Here is a 20,030-nt window from a genome sequence, read left to right on the forward strand (position 1 = left end):
GATTGAGGCTGCAGGGTCTCTGTGTGAGATCCGGGCCTGGGACTTGCCTGTGGGTGGATTGAGGCTGCAGGGTCTCTGTGTGAGATCCGGGCCTGGGACTTGCCTGTGGGTAGATTGAGGCTGCAGGGTCTCTGTGTGAGATCCGGGCCTGGGACTTGCCTGTGGGGGCTGGGGCTGCAGGGTCTCTGTGAGATCCGGGCCTGGGGCTTCCTGTGGGGGCTGAGGCTGCAGGGTCTCTGTGTGAGGTCCGGGCCTGGGACATGCCTGTGGGGGCTGGGGCTGCAGGGTCTCTGTGTGAGGTCCGGGCCTGGGACTTGCCTGTGGGTGGATTGAGGCTGCAGCTCCAGCTCGGTTGGCGCTGCTCTCTGGGGACCCGGGGCACGGCAGCACCCCGGGGAGCAGCAGCCTGTGGAGGAATGAAGTCTTCCCAGCTCCCACGGACCTTCCCCATCCACCTCTGGCCGAGGAGCATTGGCCCATCGCCTGCAACGACCCACAAAGGTAAAGCGTGCGTCTCGTCCCCGTGGGATACCTGCACCATTGCTCTGGCAAGAACAGGTATCAGTTCCCTGGTGTAGGTACGCAGCTTCGCCGTGACCGGGACCAGCTTGGGTCGTGTAACTGGGTTAATCCACAGTTTATCAAAAGTTCTCCGACTCATCAACGACAGACCCGAGCCCGTGTCCACTTCCATACTCACTGGGACTCCGTTGATTCTTACTTCCCTTATCACTGGGGGCGAATCGTCGGTGCACGTATACAGTCCAAGCACCTCATCATCTTCTACCTGCTCCTCGCTGAACAGTGGATCATCCCCCATCTCCTCAGCCACATGGTGAGTCCGATTTCTTTTACACATACGCTGAAGGTGGCCTTTAACATGGCAGGAATTGCACGTATACTCCTCAAACCTGCACCGGTAGCCCCATGGCTTCCTCCACAGCACCAGCATGGTGCTGCTTGATTGGCCCTACTCGGCGGACTCTGAGCTCCAGGATCCCGAGGTCCGTGCTCTCTGCCCCGGGCAGAGCCACGTTCTGCAGTTTTGTCCATGGTGGGCGCTATCCTGTGGACAGTGCCTGCCAGGTTTGACACTGTGTGGACCATTTGCATATGTGCCCGGCTGATGGTGATGGCCTTTGTCAGAGTGACTGTGGGTTCCGTGGCCAGCAGCTTGTGAAGGAGGCCCTCGTGGCCAATCCCCATAACGAAAACGTCCCGCAAAGCCTCGTCAAGGTGTGCCCCAAAATCACACGGCGCCGCGAGTCTCCTGAGGTCCGCGGCATATTTGGTGACATCCTGGCCCTCGGGTCTGCAGTGACGGTAAAATTTGTATCTGGCCGTGAGGATGCTCTCCTTCGGTTTCAACTGGTCACGAATGAGTTCAGTCAGCTCCTCGTATGACTTGTCCCTGGCGCTCCCGGGTGCCAGCAAATCCCTGACGAGACAGTAAACCTCATCTCCACAACTGGAGAGCAATATCGCCTTACGCTTCTCTCTCATTGCGTATGTGTCCTCCGTCAGGTCATTTGCTGTGAAGTAGTACTCGAGCCTTTCCGTAAAGGCCTCCCAATCATTGCCCACGGTAAAATCCTTTAGTGAGCCCAGAGTAGCCATGGTTGAATGGAGTTCGTCCGCTTCCTCGTTGCCAATGTGGTGAATGTAGCACACAAATCACTGACTCCACACGGTCTGGTGTAAGTCTAACTGCTGTGACCTTCGTCCTTTATTGTTCAGCTCCAGAGTGCCTCCCAGGTGTGGTGGTCAGCCTTATATAGTCCTTGTTACAGGTACTACCAGGGTTTCCCACCGCAGCGCCCTTTGTGGTGTGGCATAGTACTTACATTACATTTAAGGTACTGGGACGATACACACATCATTACATAACATCTCCGATCCCCGGAACTCCCGCCTCCTGCCTCCAGCTGGAGCCTAACCAGTGTTTTATAAAGCTTCAGTGTAACTTCCTTGCTGTTATACACCAGATGTCTCTACTTATAAAGCCCACGATCCCATATGCCCTTTTAACAGTTTTCTCAACCTGTCCTTCAAAGATTTGTGTGCAAACACCCCAGGTCCCTTTGTCCCTGCACCCCCATTAACATTGTACCATTTAGTTTATATTGCCTCTCCTCATTTTTCCTATTATAATATATCACTTCACATTTCTCTGCGTTAAATTTTAGCTGCCATGTGTCTGCCCATGTCACCAGTCTGTCTGTGTCCTGAAGCCTGTTACTATCTTCCTCACTGTTTACTATATTTCTGAGTTTTGTGTCATCTGCAAACTTTGACATGATACTCTGCATACCAAGTCCAGGTCATGATATATATCAAAATGAGCAGTGGTCCTAAAACTGGCCGCCTGGGGAACACCACTGTATACTCCCTCCAATCTGATAATCAACCGTTCACCGCCCCTCTATGCTTCCTGTCCTGTGGCCAATATTGTATTTACACTGCCACGGTCCCTTTAATCCCATGGGCTTTAATTTTGCGCTCAAGCCCATTACGTGGTACTTTATGAAACTCCATATACTCAACATCAACTGGACTGTCCTCATTCACCCTTTCTGTTGCTGGACTCCATATATTCCCTAATACTAAACTGCTCTTTTCAGAGTTTATGCTCTTGTAGAGCAGATTTTTGCTTTTCTCATTCTTTGACAACTAATGTCAAGGTGCTGTTGTGATATATAAGAACACAAGAACATAAGAAACAGGAGCAGGAGTCGGCCATTTGGCCCCTCGAGCCTGCTCCGCCATTTAATAAGATCATGGCTGATCTAATCTTGGCCTCAACTCCACTTCCCTGCCCACTCCCCATAACCCTTGACTCCCTTATCATTCAAAGATCTATCACCACCTTAAATTTATTCAATGACCCAGCCTCCACAGCTCTCTGGGATAGAGAATTCCAAAGATTCACGACCCTCTGAGAGAAGAAATTCCTCCTCATCTCAGTTTTATATGGGCGGCCCCTTATTCTGAGACTATGCCCCCTAGTTCTAGATTCCCTCATGAGGGGAAACATCTTCTCTGCATCTACCCTGTCCAGCCCCTCAGAATCTTATACTTTTCAATAAGATCTCCTCCTCATTCTTCTAAACTCCAATGTGTATCGGCCCAACCTGCTCAACCTATCTTCATAAGACAACCCCTTCATCCCAGGAATCAAGCTAGTGAACCTTCTCTGAACTGCCTCCAATGCAAGTATATCCTTCCTAGAACATAAGAATATAAGAAATAGGAGCAGGAGTAGGCTATTTGGCCCCTCGAACTTGCTCTGCCATTCAATAAGATCATGGCTGATCTGATCATGGGCTCAGCTCCACTTCCCTGCCCGTTCCCCATAAAATTTTATTCCCTTATCGCTCAAAAATCTGTCTATCTCCACCTTAAATATATTCAACGACCAAGCCTCCACAGCTCTCTGGGGCAGAGAATTGCATAGATTTAAATAAGGAGACCAAAACTGTACGCAGTACTCCAGGTGTGGCCTCACCAATACCCTGTACAGTTGCAGCAGGATTTCCTTATTTTTATACTCTATCCCCCTTGCAATAAAGGCCAAAATTCCATTGGCCTTCCTGATTACTTGCTGTATCTGCATATTAACTTTTTGTGTTTCATGCACAAGGACCCCAGGTCTCTCTGTACTGCAGCATTTTGTAATCTCTCCCCATTTAAATAATAATTTGCTTTTTTATTTTTACTACCAAAATGGATAACCTCACATTTACCCACATTATATTCTATCTGCCAAATGTTTGCCCACTCACTGAGCCTGTCTATATCCCTTTGCAGATCCTCCTCAAAACTTGCTTTGCCACCTAACTTTGTATCATCAGCAAACTTGGCTACATTGCACTCAGTCCCTTCATCCAAGTCATGACTATAGATTGTAAATAGTTGAGGCCCCAGCACTGATCCCTGTGGCACCCCACAGTACAGTCATCGAACAATACAATCACTAGCCTCAATCGCCATGTAAAAGGGTTAGCACCAATCGGACAATGGCTTGGAATCAGATTTTCCCTATTACATTTTTTGTGATGACATTTGGTTCAACAGATTGCAACAGTATTAACAATAGTTCGTTCATTTGCAGTTTAAGTCTGCTCTCAGGCCTCAAAAAGGACGTTCCGGAAATTCCGATGAAAATAGCCAGGGAAAACTCAGCTTTAAGGCACAAGCTTCAAAGATGCTCGACAGTAACGGGACTGTCCAAGGACAGCGACTGGACACATACAGCACCTCCAGGATCAATCATTGCTTCTACAAAAAGCAGAGACCGAGGTCATCACCATCTTCCTCAGTGTCGGGTTACGGGAAGTCGAATGGTGACCAACATTGCTTGAGTGAAGAAGAAACTGCCCCGAGTGATTCAAAGTGCCGACAGAGTCAGTTGGCTGCGGGTAATGATCACGCGGCGACCCAGAACAAAGTGTCCAACTCCGCGGCAATGCCAGAAGTGTCTTGTCTGGACTGTGAAGTGGAAACAAAGGAAGAGATGGAGTGGAAGCAGGTGACCAGGGGTACACTACGTACAATGGAATACAGCACAGAAACAGGCCATTCAGCCCAACTGGCCCACAAGAGCCTTCTCCCACCCTATCACCATATCCTCTATTCCTTTCTCCCTATTGTCGTTATCCAGTTTCCCTTAAATGCATCGATACTATTCGCCTCAACCACTCCCTGTGGTAGCGACTTCCACATTCTCACCGCTCTCTGGGTAAACATAAGAACATAAGAAATAGGAGCAGGAGTCGGCCATTTGGCCCCTCGAGCCTGCTCCGCCATTTAATAAGATCATGGCTGATCTGATCATGGACTCAGCTCCACTTCCCAGCCCGCTTCCTATAAACCCTTTATTCCCTTATTGCTCAAAAATCTGTCCATCTCCACCTTAAATATATTCAATGTCCCAGACTCCACAGCTCTCTGGGGCAGAGAATTCCACAGATTTACAACCCTCTGAGAGAAGAAATTCCTCCTCATCTCCGTTTTAAATGGGCGGCCCCTTATTCTGAGACTATGCCCCCTAGTTCTAGATTCCCCATGAGGGGAAACATCGACCCTATCAAGCCCCCTTATTATCTTATATGTTTCAATAAAGAAGTTTCTCCTGAATTCCCGATAAGATTTATGACTGATTTTCCTCTATTAATGGGCCTTACTTCTTGTCTTCCACATGTGGGAACATCTTGTCTGTGGTGACCCTATCGAACCCTTGCATAATCTAAAAGACGTCAATCAGGTCACCCCTCTCCTTTCTAGAGGGAAGAGTCCCAGCCTGCTCAGTCGGTTTTATTCATGCAGCAAACCTTGCGCAAACCCCTTGAATTTCCAATCTCTTCTGATGGAGCCCAGGGATCTCCCAGACAGTACAAGTGTTTCAGTGTCTTGGTTTGTGAGTGTACAATGTCAGCATTCCTATGGACTGCAGATTCCCTGGGAACTAGTCCTCAGCACAAGAGTGGGGGATGGAAAACAGGGAACTCAACTACATGGGGTCAGTAACACAGGGCGCTAGGGGAGAGGGGTTACTGAGTGACAGTGTGAGGGGGCTGGATTAACATCAGTAGAGATACAGTCAGTGACACAGGGCGCTGGGGGAGAAGGGTTACTGAGTGAAAGTGTGAGGGAGCTGGATTACCATCAGTACAGATACAGTCAGTGACACAGGGCGTTGGGGGAGAGGGGTTACTGAGTGATAGTGTGAGGGAGCTGGATTAACATCAGTAGAGATACAGTCAGTAAGACAGGGCGCTGGGGGAGAGGGGTTACTGAGTGACAATGTGAGGGAGCTGGAATCACATCAGTACAGATACAGTCAGTTACACAGGGCGCTGCGGGAGACGGTTTACTGAGTGGCAGTGTGAGGGAGCTGGATTAACATCGGTGGCCGTGCCTTCTGTTGCCTGGACCCCAAGCTCTGGAACTCCCTCCTTAAACCTCTCCACCTCTCTACCTCTCTTTCCTCCTTCAAGACGCTCCTTAAAACCTCCCTCTTTGACCAAGCTTTTGGTCACCTGCGCTAATTTCTACTTATGTAGTTGGGTGTCAAATTTATTTGCTTTGTATCCTGTGAGACATAGAAACATAGAAATTAGGTGCAGGAGTAGGCCATTCTGGCCTTCGAGCCTGCACCACCATTCAATAAGATCATGGCTGATCATTCCCTCAGTACCCCTTTCCTGCTTTCTCTCCATACCCCTTGATCCCTTTAGCCATAAGGGCCATTTCTAACTCCCTCTTGAATATATCCAATGAACTGGCCTCAACTACTCTCTGCGGCAGGGAAGTTTCTCATCTCAGTCCTAAATGGCCTACCCCTTATACTAAGACTATCCCCTGGTTCTGGACTTCCCCAACATCGGGAACATTCTTCCTGCATCTAACCTGACCAGTCCCGTCAGAATCTTATACGTTTCTATGAGACCCCCTCTCATCCTTCGAAACTCCTGTGTATAAAGGCCCAGTTGATCCAGTCTCTCCTCATATGTCAGTCCCACCATCCCGGGAATCAGTCTGGTGAACCTTCGCTGCACTCCCTCAATAGCAAGAATGTCCTTCCTCAGATTAGGAGACCAAAACTGAACACAATATTCCAGGTGTGGCCTCACCAAGGCCCTGTACAACTGCAGTAAGACCTCCCTGCTCCTATACTCAAATCCCCTAGCTATGAAGGCCAACATACCATTTGCCTTCTTCACCGCCTGCTGTACCTGCATGCCAACTTTCAATGACTGATGAACCATGACACCCAGGTCTCGTTGCACCTCCCCTTTTCCTAATCTGCCGCCATTCAGATAATATTCTGCCTTCATGTTTTTGCCCCCAAAGTGGATAACCTCACATTTATCCACATTATACTGCATCTGCTATGCATTTGCCCACTCACCTAACCTGTCCAAGTCACCCTGCAGCCTCTTAGCGTCCTCCTCACAGCTCACACTGCCACCCAGCTTAGTGTCATCTGCAAACTTGAGACGTTTTACTACATTAAAGGCACTATATAAATAGCTGTTGTTGTTGTTCTGAGCTTGGGAACCTCGGAATGTATTTACTGAGTTACCTTTTCCCAGATCGTGGACATTCTTTGGAGTGACCCTCGAAATCTAATTGGCTGCGTCCCAAACAGCTTACGTGGGGGAGGCTGCTACTTCGGTCAAGACATCACAGAAAGGATGCTCAAAAAGTACGACTTAAAGCTGTTGATAAGATCGCATGAATGCAAGCAGGAAGGCTATGAGCTGTGCCACAGTGGAAAGGTAGAGATGTTCGATCCCCCCCCTCGGTCTTGCAAGGCAACCTTCATTAACTTGGAACTTATGTTAGTGTAAACTTGCTGATCTGTGACAGAAATCGAACTGCAGAGAGCTAAATGAAATATTTTTCCTGCAGGTCATCACTATTTTTTCTGCCTCTAATTACTATGAAGAATGTAGCAATCGAGGGGCTTACGTCAAACTTGGTCCAGACCTGGTGCCTCGCTTTGTCCAGTATCGAGTTAGTAAATGCACCAGGAGGCTGACTCTCCAACAAAGGTGAGTGCAGTACAGAGACGGACAGGTGTGAGTCCCTGTCTGGCAGGGCTTTCTAGGTTATCCACACATTGGCCTACCTAACGGTGATCTGAAACTCGAAATAAAATCAGAAAATGCTGGAAAACTCGGCAGGTTAGGCAGCATCTGTGAAGAGAGAAACACGGTTAACGGTTCAGGTCTGTGACCTCGACTGATGACCTCCCACTGCGTATGTCTGGAGGGCCTCCTGCCCCCTTGCAGATACTGGATGTCTCTCCTCTCTTTTGTGGCTCAGTGGGGAGCACTCTCGCCTCTGAGTCAGAAGGTTGTGGGTTCAAGTCCCACTCCAGGAACTTGAGCACAGAAATCTAGGCTGACACTCCAGTGCAGTGCTGAGGGAGTGCTGTCGGAGGTGCCGTCTTTCAGATGAAACATTAAACCGACATCTGCTCTCTCAGGTGGACGTAAAAGATCCCATGGCACTATTTCTAAGAAGAGTGGGGGAGTTGTGTCCTGGGGCCAATATTTATCCCTCAATCAACACTCAAAAAACAGATTATTTAGTCATTATCACATTGCTGTTTGTGGGCGCTTGCTGTGCGCAATTTGATTGCCACGTTTACGAGATTACAAGAGTGACTCACTCCAAAAGTACTTCATTGGCTGTAAAGTGCTTTGAGACGTCCGGTGGTCATCAAAGACGCTATGTAAATGCAAGTCTTTCTTTTCCACCTCTTGCACCAAGATCTCCGTGCTCGCTCCCTTGCATGCTCAGCCATTCTTCAGTCTTCTACAGATCACTTCACAAAGGACTCCCATCACTTCTTGGAGCCACAATGCATCTCCCCTTTAAGAGGTGCAGGCTGCCTTCAAGTAGCGCTGGCCACCTGCGTTATTGGGCCCCTGCTGGTGCGTGCATCCAATGATCAGCGCGGGAAGCGCTGGCTGCACACAAAAATCATTTAAAGGAGTGGGCACCGTCAATTTACCGCGCTGCCCGTCGCAATGAATGGACGTGAATCGAATGCTGCGATTCCCATGCACGATTTCAGGGGTTATCCAATTTAACCCCCACCCACTGTTTCTCTCTCCACAGATGCTGCCTCCTGCTGAGTATTTCCAGGATTTTCTGCTTTTATTTCAGATTTCCAGCATCCGCAGTATTTTGCTTAAGGACTGAAATATTAGCCTTGTTACATATAGATTTTCAATGAAGATTTATCCATAAATCTGCATTTTCTGATATTTCTCAATTGTGGGTAAAGCTATGATGTGATGGAGAGTGGTGGAGAATTGTGGAGCCCCTATATACAAACATAGAAAATAGGTGCAGGAGCAGGACTTTTAGCCCTTCGAGCTTGCACCACCATTCAATATGATCATGGCTGATCATGCAACTTCAGTACCCCACTCCCGCCTTCTCTCCATACACCCTGATCCCTTTAGCCGTAAAGGCCACATCTAACTGCATCTTGAATATACTTAACGTGTAAAATCCCGTCCCCTCAGTACAGATTCACACGAGGCATGTAGTGAAGTCAAGGTCACTCTGGACCTGCACCTTTATTTCACAGCTCTGGAATGCTGCACTTGCCTGAGACCTGTCCTTATATACCTGTCTCTTGCAAGTGCAGCCCTGGTGGTAAGGTATGCTGGTGGTTACAGGTCATATCTTATTACAGTCATGTATAACATGTTAGGATACAGTTATATATAATAATATAAGATACATGACATCACCTGACAGCGTCTGAGTTGTGGTTCAGTTGTTTGCCTTGGTGTCTGTTTTTCTTTGGATGTGGTTGCTGGTATCTCGCCTGGGCTGTCTGTTTCGATTGGTGTGATTGTTGTTGATTCGCCTGGGCTGTCTGTTGGGATTGCCCTTTCCTCAGGTTGTTCCCTCTGTCTGTCCACCAGGTGTGGTGCGAGTTCCACATTGTAGTCTGCCTCTGGTTCTGCAGTGTTATTGGTAAATCTGCTTTTGACTTGGTCTACATGCCTCCGGCAGATTTTGCCATTGTCCATTTGTACTACCAGTAGCCTGTTTCCTTCCTTGCTCGTTACTGTCCCTGCAAGCCATTTGGGACCCCTGCCATAGTTTAGTACAAACACTTTGTCCCCTATCTCATTCCATCTCCCCCTCGAATTTCTGTCATGGTACTCAGTCAGCTTACGGCGCTTTGCCTCAACGATTTTGTGCATGTCTGGGAGGATTAATGAGAGCCTTGCTTTTAAAGTCCTTTTCATCAACAGTTGCGTGGGGGGGATCCCAGTCAATGAGTGCGGATGAAATCTGTATGCCAGCAGCAGTCGTGACAGGCGACCCTGCAGCGTGGGACCTTGGATTTTAAGCATGCCTTGTTTAATGATTTGCACTGCTCTCTCCACCTGGCCGTTGGAGGCCGGCTTGAACAGTGCCGTCTTGACATGATTTATGCCGTGGTCAGTTATAAAGTCTTGGAATTCTGCACTGGTGAAGCACGGACCATTGTCACTGACCAATATGCCAGGGATTCCGTGTGTTGCAAACATGGTTGCGAGGCTCTCCACAGTGGTGGAGGTTGTGCTCGAGTTTAAAATGGTGCATTCGACCCACTTTGAAAATGCATCGACAACTACAAGGAACATTTTGCCAATGAATGGGCCCGCATAGTCTACGTGCACCCGCGACCACGGTTTGGTAGGCCAGGGGCTCAGTGGAGCCTCCCTGGGGGCATTGCTGAGTTGGGCATAAATGGTGCACCTTCGGACGCAGAGCTCCAAGTCCGCGTCAATACCAGGCCACCAGACGTGGAATCTGGCTATGGCCTTCATGAGAATGATCCCCGGGTGCTCGCGGTGGAGCTCCCGGACAAATGCCTCTCTGCCTCGCAGAGGCATGACTACTCGGCTGCCCCACATCAGGCAGTCTGCTTGAAGTGATAGCTCATGCATGCGCCTGTGAAAGGGTTTTAATTCCTTGGGGCAGGCATCGCGAGCCTCTGCCCAGTCACCAGTTAGGACACATCTTTTTACTAAGGATAACGTGGGGTCGCTGGCCGTCCAGGCTCTGATTTGGCGAGCCGCCATGTGCGAACCTGTGGACTCAAAGGCATTGATTGCCATGACTATCTCACAGTCCTGTTCGTCAGACCTTTCCGTGGTCGTCAGGGGTAGCCTGCTGAGTGCGTCGGCACAGTTGTCTGTGCCTGGTCTGTGCCTTATGGTACAGTCGTAGGACGCCAGCATGAGTGCCCACCGTTGAATTCGCGCCGAGGCGTTGGCGTTTATTGCCTTGCTCTCAGATAGGAGGGACGTGAGGGGCTTGTGGTCAGTTTCTAACGCGAACTTGGCCCCGAAAAGGTATTGGTGCATCTTTTTGACACCGTACACGCACGCGAGCGCCTCCTTCTCTACCATTCCATACCCGCGCTCCGCCCGCGAAAGTGACCTGGAGGCATAAGCTATGGGTTGTAATTTGCCCACACTATTGACATGTTGCAAAACGTACCCGACCCCATACGCTGACGCATCGCATGTGAGAACTCGCTTTTTACCTGGATCAAAGAAAGTCAAAACACTGTTGGAGCACAGAAGGTTGCGTGCCTTATTGAAGGCACGTTCCTGGGCGTCCCCCCAAAACCAATCGCACCCCTTTCTGAGTAGCATGTGGAGAGGCTCCAGCAGCATGCTTAAGTTCTGCATAAAGTTCCCAAAGTAATTGAGTAGCCCGAGAAAGGCGCGCAGTTCTGAGACATTCCGGGGCCTGGGTGCCAGGCGAATTGCTTCTGAATTGGACTCTGGTGGGCGGATTCCATCAGCGGCAATCCTTCTGCCCAAAAATTCAACCTCGGGTGCGAGAAACAGGCACTTGGATTTCTTGACTCGTAGGCCTACCCGATCCAACCGCTTTAGTACTTCCTCCAAATTATGGAGATGGGAGTCGGTGTCCCTGCCCATGATAAGTATGTCGTCTTGAAATACAACCGTCCCCGGGATGGACTTGAGCAGACTCTCCATGTTGCGCTGGAATATGGCAGCTGCTGACCTGATGCCGAATGGGCATCGATTGTACATCAAAAGGCCTCGATGTGTGTTGATGGTAGTGAGTAGCTTGGATTCCTCGGTCAATTCTTGCGTCATATACGCAGATGTGAGGTCTAGTTTTGAGAAAAGTTTACCTCCAGCCAATGTGGCAAATAAGTCCTCCACTCTGGGCAGCGGGTACTGGTCCTGTAGGGAGACTCTGTTTATCGTAGATTTGTAGTCCCCACAGATTCGTACGGATCCATCAGGCTTCATGGCTGGGACGATGGGACTTGCCCAGTCGCTAAATTCCACAGGTGATATAATGCCTTCCCGCAGAAGGCTGTATAGTTCGTGTTCAATCTTTTCCCTCATCACATAGGGTACAGCTCTGGCCTTGTGATGGACCAGTCTAGCATCCTGTGTGATGTAGATTTTGACTTTGGCCCCTTTGAAAGTGCCCACACCTGGCAGAAAGAGATGTTCAAATCGCTTTATAACTGTTGAGCAGGAGGTCCGTTCCTCTAATGACATGGCATGGACATCATCCCATTTCCAGTTTAGTTTTGCCAGCCAGCTTCTCCCCAGAACTGCTGGGGGGTCTCCGGGGACAATCCACAGGGGAAGTCGGTTCACTGTCCCTTTGTGTGTGACAGAGAGCATGGTGCTGCCGAGGACTGGTACGATTTCTTTGGTATAGGTCCTTAGTTTGGTGTCGACCCTTGTGAGTTTTGGTCTGTCTCTTTTATGCGGCCACAGTTCAAATTGTTGAGCGCCCATGAGAGATTGACTCGCTCCCGTATCCAGCTCCATGTTGACAGATATCCCGTTGAGTAGGACCCTCATCATTATAGGAGGTGTCCTGTTATAGGAGCAGTGGCCATTGATCGTGTTGACCCGCTGTACATCGGTGTCCCGGGTACTGTCCCCACCATCTTCTGGTCTGCTTTCCGACCCATCCGATTCGTATACCAGCCGAGCTACCGTTTTTTTGCACATGCGGGCCAAATACCATGTATTTTCACAATTTCTGCAAACAGCCTGCTGAAATCGACATCCCCTTGACGAGTGCCCACCCCCACACCTCCAGCACAGACCTGTTCCATTGTTCAAAGCGTTCCCAAAGAATGAGCTGCGTCTGGCTGATCTCTCTTGAGCTTCTCTCAGTTTGTCGTTGATTGCTCGTATTGTGGGTTTATGAGGTGTGAACGGCCATTCCTGTGGCCCTTGATGGCTTCTGCCTGCTTTGTCAGTTTTGTCTGTGTGTGGGGGTAGCAGCTTGTTTAGTGCTGTGAACTTCTTGTTCCAATATTTCGTCAGTTGTCATACCTTCATTGTAAATCAACCTCGTTTCTTCTTCCCCTACCAAGAATGTCTGTGCAACCAGTGCTGCTGCCTCTAAGGTCAGGTTCTTGGTCTCTATGAGCTTTTGGAATATGCCTTCGTGGCCTATTCCTTCAATGAAAAAGTCTCTCAGCAATTCTCTCCTCAGTTCATCGGAGAACTCACATAAACTAGCCAACCTCAGAAGTTCCGCCACGAAGTCGGGTATGCTCTGGCCCACACAGCATCTGTAGTTGTAGAACCTGTGTCTGGCCATGTGTAGGCTGCTCGCTGGCTTCAGGTGGTCTCTTACCAGTGTGCTCAATTCTTCAAACGACTTGCTTGCTGGTTTCTCGGGTGCCAACAGATCCTTCATTAAAGCGTATGTTTTCGAGCCACAGCTGGTCAAGAGATGGGCTCTTCTCTTGTCTGCCTTATCGTTGCCTAACCAGTCTTTGGTTACAAAGCTTTGCTGGAGCCTTTCTATAAAGTCCTTCCAATTGTCTCCCGCATTGTACTTTTCATCTGATCCGTTGTTCGCCATTCTGTGGATTCTGTAATCCCGTAACTCGTCGCCACTGTAAAGTCCTGTCCCCTCAGTACAGATTCACACGAGGCATGTAGTGAAGTCAAGGTCACTCTGGACCTGCACCTTTATTTCACAGCTCTGGAATGCTGCACTTGCCTGGGACCTGTCCTTATATACCTGTCTCTTGCAAGTGCACCCCTGGTGGTAAGGTATGCTGGTGATTACAGGTCATATCTGATTACAGTCCTGTATAGCATGTTAGGATACAGTTATATATATATGATAATGTAAGATACATGACATAACGAACTGGCCTCAACAACTTTCTACGGTAGAGAATTCCACAGGTTCACCACTCTCTGGGTGAAAAAGTTTCTCCTCATCTCGGTCCTTTCTGGCTTACCCCTTATCTTTAGACTGTGACCCCTGGTTCTGGACTTCCCCAACATCGGGAACATATGGAGTAACATTATAAATACATTGAGCAATAATGGGGCTCTGTGGCAGCAGGTACGCTGCTTATTGTCTACATGCACCTACAGTGCTACAGGGTGACAACACATTACAGCACGAGGTCACTCCGTCACCAAACATCACAGCGCTGCAATGGAGGTTGGTTGGTTCCTGAGATCAGAGGGCTGTCCTATGATGAGAGATTGTATAGAATGGGCCTATACTCTCTGGAGTTTAGAAGAATGAGAGGTGATCTCATTGAAACACACAAGATTCTGAGGGGGATTGACAGGGTAGATGCTGAGAGGTTGTTTCCCCTGGTTAGGGAGTCTTGAACCAGGGGACACAGTCTCAGGATAAGGGGTCGGCCATTTAGGACTGAGATGAGGAGGAATTTCTTCACTCAGAGGGTAGTGAATATTTGGAATTCTCTACCTCAGAGGGCTGTGGATGCTGAGTCTCTGAATATATTCAAGGCTGAGATCGATAGATTTTTGGACTCTAGGGAAATCAAGAGATGTAGGGATCGGGCGGGAAAGTGGAGTTGAGGTCGATGAACAGCCAGGATCGTATTGAATGGTGGAGCAAGCTCAAGGGGCCATATGGCCTACTCCTGCTCCTATTTCTTATGTTCTAATCACAATTCTGCTACTATCCAGAATATGAAGCATCGTGGTGTAATGTGTGCCCGGGCGAGTATGCGCTCAGGTTTGTGGAGCTGTTGAGTTTGGAGTGGCTGAGCCAGTTACGTGATGTTCACAAGACTCAATAAAACCCCAGCCAGTTGGGTTCAGGGGATCCACGATGTGACAGGTGGTTGTGAGTCTGGTGGATGAACTGGTAATGTGTAGTGTGATTGTTAAACCTTTGCTAATAAACCAACTAGTTCTTAATAGCAATGTGTTGCTATGAATTCTTAAGTAAAGAACCCTTGAAACAAATACATTACAGGCGGCTTATCTGCGGCCTGCAGCCTTAAACACAGATTTAAGGTAATTGCAAAAGACCAGAGGCAAGATGCGGAGAATATTTTTAACGTGGCGTGTTGTGATCGGGAACGCGCTGCCTGAAAGGACGGTGGGAGCAGACTCAGTCGTTACTTTCAATAGGGAGTTGGATAAATACTTGAACGGGAACTAGTCACAAGGCTCTGGGGAACGGGCATGGGATGGGGACTAATTGGTTAGCTCTTTCAAAGATGGGCTGAATGGCCTCCTTCTGCACTGTAAGACTCTGTGCTTCTATGGTCACCCCAAAGCTGTGGGGCTGCAGAGGGGCAAGAATGGCTGAGGGGAGATCAGGACAACAGACGGCACACTGAGCATGCGGCTTTGGAAGTGCTGCTACAGCAGGCACTGATCGAAGGGTGCAAGGGGAAATCTCTCTCTGGGGAGTAATGTGGGAGTATCCTGGATGGAGGTAAAAGCAGTGTGAATATTGTCACATCAGTGACCAGATCATGGGAGCAAGTGAAAAAGTAACTTGTTGTTTTCGGGAAGGTGGCACTTTCTGTCATAAGAGCACGAGAACATAAGAATTAGGAGCAGGAGCCGGCCATTTGGCCCCTCGAGCCTGCTCCGCCATTCAATGAGATCATGGCTGATCTTCGACCTCAACTCCACTTTCCTGCACTGGCCACATATCCCTTGATTCCCTTAACATCCAAAAATCTATCGATCTCTGCCTTGAATAAACTCATCGACTGAGCCTCCACAGCCCTCTGGGGTAGAGAATCCCAAAGATTCACCACCCTCCGAGTGAAGAAGTTTCTCCTCAAATCAGTCTGAAATTCCCTTTTGAAAGTAACTATCGAATCTGCTCCCAGCATCCTGAGACTGTGACCCTGTGTTCTGGACTCCCCAGACAGGGGAAACAGCCTCTCAGAGGGCTTAACCGGATAGATGCTAAGACTTTTATACATTTCAATGAGATCACCTCTCATTCTTCTGAACCTCAGACAGCATAGGCCCAAGCTGTTCAATCTCTCCTCATAGGGACAGCCCTCACATCCCAGGAATCAGTCAAGTGAGCCTTTGTTGCATCTCCTCGAAGCCATGTACATGAGAGGGGATCTCATAGAAACATATAAAATTCTGATGGATTTAGACAGGTTAGATGCAGGAAGAATGTTCCCGATGTTGGGGAAGTCCAGAACCAGGGGTCACAGTCTAAGGATAAGGGGTAAGCCATTTAGGACCGAGATGAGGAGAAACTTCTTCACTCAGAGAATTGTGAACCTGTGGAATTCTCTACCACAGAATGTTGAGGCCAGTTCGTTAGATATATTCAAAAGGGAATTAGATGTGGCCCTTATGGCTAAAGGGATCAAGGGGTATGGAGAAAAAGCAGGAAAGGGGTACTGAGGCGAATGATCAGCCATGATCATATTAAATGGTGGTGCAGGCTCGAAGGGCCGAATGGCCTACTCCTGCACATATTTTCTATGTTTCTATGTTTCTTCCTTAGGTAAGGAAATCAAAACAGCACACAGTACAATGTTGCCTTATAGTGAACCTTAAAAGATCTTCCCTGTAAGCTTGGTAGGGCATCAGAGAGGGAGAATGCACAGCACTCAAGCACCTGTTTCAGTGTCCAAGCATATTTATATTTTATCTCTGCAACTTGCATTACCAGCAAGGCAGCAATTTAGTCTGTGGTCCATGAAATAAAGCAAGGAGCCAAAATCAAGCATGCACCGAGGTTCTTGCACATTGTATGTTCAGACCCACGTAGGTGCTTTCCACCTGTTCTGTGACAGTGACCCATCGCATGTAGGGTGGTGTAAGGAACAACAGCTTGCAATCATCTTGGAGACCAAGGTCAGCCTACGCTGTAGTCCTCTGCTGATTCTGTCTCTCCTGCTCCAGAACCAGCACATAGAGGGGCAGGGCCAGGCCAGCTGGTTACCCACAGATCCTGCTTAGTCTGAGATCAATTGCAGCACTCTTGACTAACACCTGTAGATGATAAATAGCGTGCATCATAGAAACATAGAAAATAGGTGCAGGAGTAGGCCATTCGGCCCTTTAGCCTGCACCGCCATTCAATGAGTTCATGGCTGAACATGCAACTTCAGTACCCCATTCCTGCTTTCTCACCATACCCCTTGATCCCCCTAGTAGTAAGGACTACATCTAACTCCTTTTTGAATATATTTAGTGAATTGGCCTCAACAACTTTCTGTGGTAGAGAATTCCACAGGTTCACCACTCTGGGTGAAGAAGTTCCTCCTCATCTCGGTCCTAAATGGCTTACCCCTTATCCTTAGACTGTGACCCCTGGTTCTGGACTTCCCCAACATTGGGAACATTCTTCCTGCATCTAACCTGTCGAAACCCATCAGAATTTTAAACGTTTTTATGAGGTCCCCTCTCATTCTTCTGAACTCCAGTGAATTCAAGCTCAGTTGATCCAGTCTTTCTTGATAGGTCAGTCCCGCCATCCCGGGAATCAGTCTGGTGAACCTTTTCTGCACTCCCTCAATAGCAAGAATGTCCTTTCTTAGGTTAGGAGACCAAAACTGTACACAATACTCCAGGTGTGGCCTCACCAATGCCCTGTACAACTGTAGCAACACCTCCCTGCCCCTGTACTCAAATCCCCTCGCTATGAAGGCCAACATGCCATTTGCTTTCTTAACCGCCTGCTGTACTTGCATGCCAACCTTCAATGACTGATGTACCATGACACCCAGGTCTCGTTGCACCTCCCCTTTTCCTAATCTGTCACCATTCAGATAATAGTCTATCTCTCTGTTTTTACCACCAAAGTGGATAACCTCACATTTATCCACATTATACTTCATCTGCCATGCATTTGCCCACTCACCTAACTAATCCAAGTTGCTCTGCAGCCTCATAGCATCCTCCTCGCAGCTCACACTGCCACCTAACTTAGTGTCATCCGCAAATTTGGAGATACTACATTTAATCCCCTCGTCTAAATCATTAATGAACAGTGTAAACAGCTGGGGCCCCAGCACAGAACCTTGCGGTACCCCACTAGTCACCGCCTGCCATTTCTGAAAAGTATCCATTTACTCCTACTCTTTGCTTCCTGTCTGACAACCAGTTCTCAATCCATGTCAGCACACTACCCCCAATCCCATGTGCTTTAACTTTGCACATTAATCTCTTGTGTAGGACCTTGTCGAAAGCCTTCTGAAAGTCCAAATATACCACATCAACTGGTTCTCCCTTGTCCACTCTACTGGAAACATCCTCAAAAATTTCTAGAAGATTTGTCAAGCATGATTTCCCTTTCACAAATCCATGCTGACTTGGACCTATCATGTCACCTCTTTCCAAATGCGCTGCTATGACATCCTTAATAATTGATTCCATCATCTTAACCACTACCGATGTCAGGCTGACCGGTCTATAATTCCCTGTTTTCTCTCTCCCTCCTTTTTTAAAAAGTGGGGTTACATTGGCTACCCTCCACTCGATAGGAACTGATCCAGAGTCAATGGAATGTTGGAAAATGACTGTCAATGCATCCGCTATTTCCAAGGCCACCTCCTTCAGTACTCTGGGATGCAGTCCATCAGGCCCTGGGGATTTATCGGCCTTCAATCCCATTAATTTCCCCAACACAATTTCCTGACTAATAAGGATTTCCCTCAGTTCCTCCTCCTTACTAGACCCTCTGACCCCTCTTATATCCGGAAGGTTGTTAGTGTCCTCCTTAGTGAATACCGAACCAAAGTACTTGTTCAATTGGTCCGCCATTTCTTTGTTCCCCGTTATCACTTCCCCTGATTCTGACTGCAGGGGACCTACGTTTGTCTTTACTAACCTTTTTCTCTGTTTACATATCTATAGAAACTTTTGCAATCCGTCTTAATGTTCCCTGCAAGCTTCTTCTCATACTCCATTTTCCCTGCCCTAATCAAACCCTTTGTCCTCCTCTGCTGAGTTCTAAATTTCTCCCAGTCTCCGGGTTCACTGCTATTTCTGGCCAATTTGTATGCCACTTCCTTGGCTTTAATCCTATCCCTGATTTCCCTTGATAGCCACGGTTGAGCCACCTTCCCTTTTTTATTTTTACGCCAGACAGGAATGTACAATTGTTGTAGTTCATCCATGCGGTCTCTAAATGTCTGCCATTGCCCATCCACAGTCAACCCCTTAAGTATTATTTGCCAATCAATCCTAGCCAATTCACGCCTCATACCTTCAAAGTTACTCTTCTTTAAGTTCTGGACCATGGTCTCTGAATTAACTGTTTCATTCTCCATCCTAATGCAGAATTCCACCATATTATGGTCACTCTTCCCCAAGGGGCCTCGCACAACGGGATGGCTAATTAATCCTCTCTCATTACACAACACCCAGTCTAAGATGGCCTCCCCCCTAGTTGGTTCTTTGACATATTGGTCTAGAAAGCCATCCCTTATGCACTCCAGGAAATCCTCCTCCGCCGTATTGCTTCCAGTTTGGTTAGCCCAATCTATGTGCATATTAAAGTCACCCATTATAACTGCTGCACCCTTATTGCATGCACCCCTAATTTCCTGTTTGATGCCCTCCCCAACATCACTACTACTATTTGGAGGTCTGTTTTTTGTCCTTTTGTGTTCTGCAGCTCTACCCATATAGATTCCACATCATCCAAGCTAATGTCCATTCTAACTATTGCATTAATCTCCTCTTTAACCAGCAATGCTACCCCACCTCCTTTTCCTTTTATTCTATCCTTCCTGAATGTTGAATACCCCTGGATGTTGAGTTCCCAGCCCTGATCATCCTGGAGCCACGTCTCCGTAGTCCCAATCACATCATATTTGTTAACATCTATTTGCACAGTTAATTCATCCACCTTATTACGGATACTCCTTGCATTAAGACACAAAGCCTTCAGGCTTGTTTTTTTAACACCCTTTGTCCTTTTAGAATTTTGCTGTACAGTGGCCCTTTTTGTTTTTTGTCTTGGGTTTCTCTGCCCTCCACTTTTCCTCATCTCCTTTCTGTCTTTTGCTTTTGTCTCCTTTTTGTTTCCCTCTGTCTCCCTGCATTGGTTCCCATCCCCCTGCCATATTAGTTTAACTCCTCCCCAACAGCACGAGCAAACACTCCCCCTAGGACATTGGTTCCGGTCCTGCCCAGGTGCAGAACGTCCGGTTTGAACTGGTTCCACCTCCCCCAGAACCGGTTCCAATGCCCCAGGAATTTGAATCCATCCCT

General features: G+C 48.2%; 1 protein-coding gene across 6 annotated transcripts in view; it reads left to right on the forward strand.

Moving 5' to 3' along the window:
- The window catches only part of ppef1 (protein phosphatase, EF-hand calcium binding domain 1), a 197,430-nt gene that overhangs the window by 161,096 nt on the left and 16,304 nt on the right, over window positions 1-20,030 (forward strand). For all 6 annotated transcript variants that reach the window (XM_070894196.1, XM_070894194.1, XM_070894192.1 and 3 more), the window contains 3 exons: window positions 4,112-4,528; window positions 7,095-7,280; window positions 7,414-7,556. In XM_070894196.1, coding sequence (XP_070750297.1) covers window positions 4,112-4,528; window positions 7,095-7,280; window positions 7,414-7,556 — 746 coding nt within the window. The remainder of the gene's footprint in view (window positions 1-4,111; window positions 4,529-7,094; window positions 7,281-7,413; window positions 7,557-20,030) is intronic.

The sequence above is a fragment of the Pristiophorus japonicus genome, chromosome 11, assembly GCF_044704955.1.
Source record: "Pristiophorus japonicus isolate sPriJap1 chromosome 11, sPriJap1.hap1, whole genome shotgun sequence".
NCBI classification, from domain to species: domain Eukaryota; kingdom Metazoa; phylum Chordata; class Chondrichthyes; family Pristiophoridae; genus Pristiophorus; species Pristiophorus japonicus.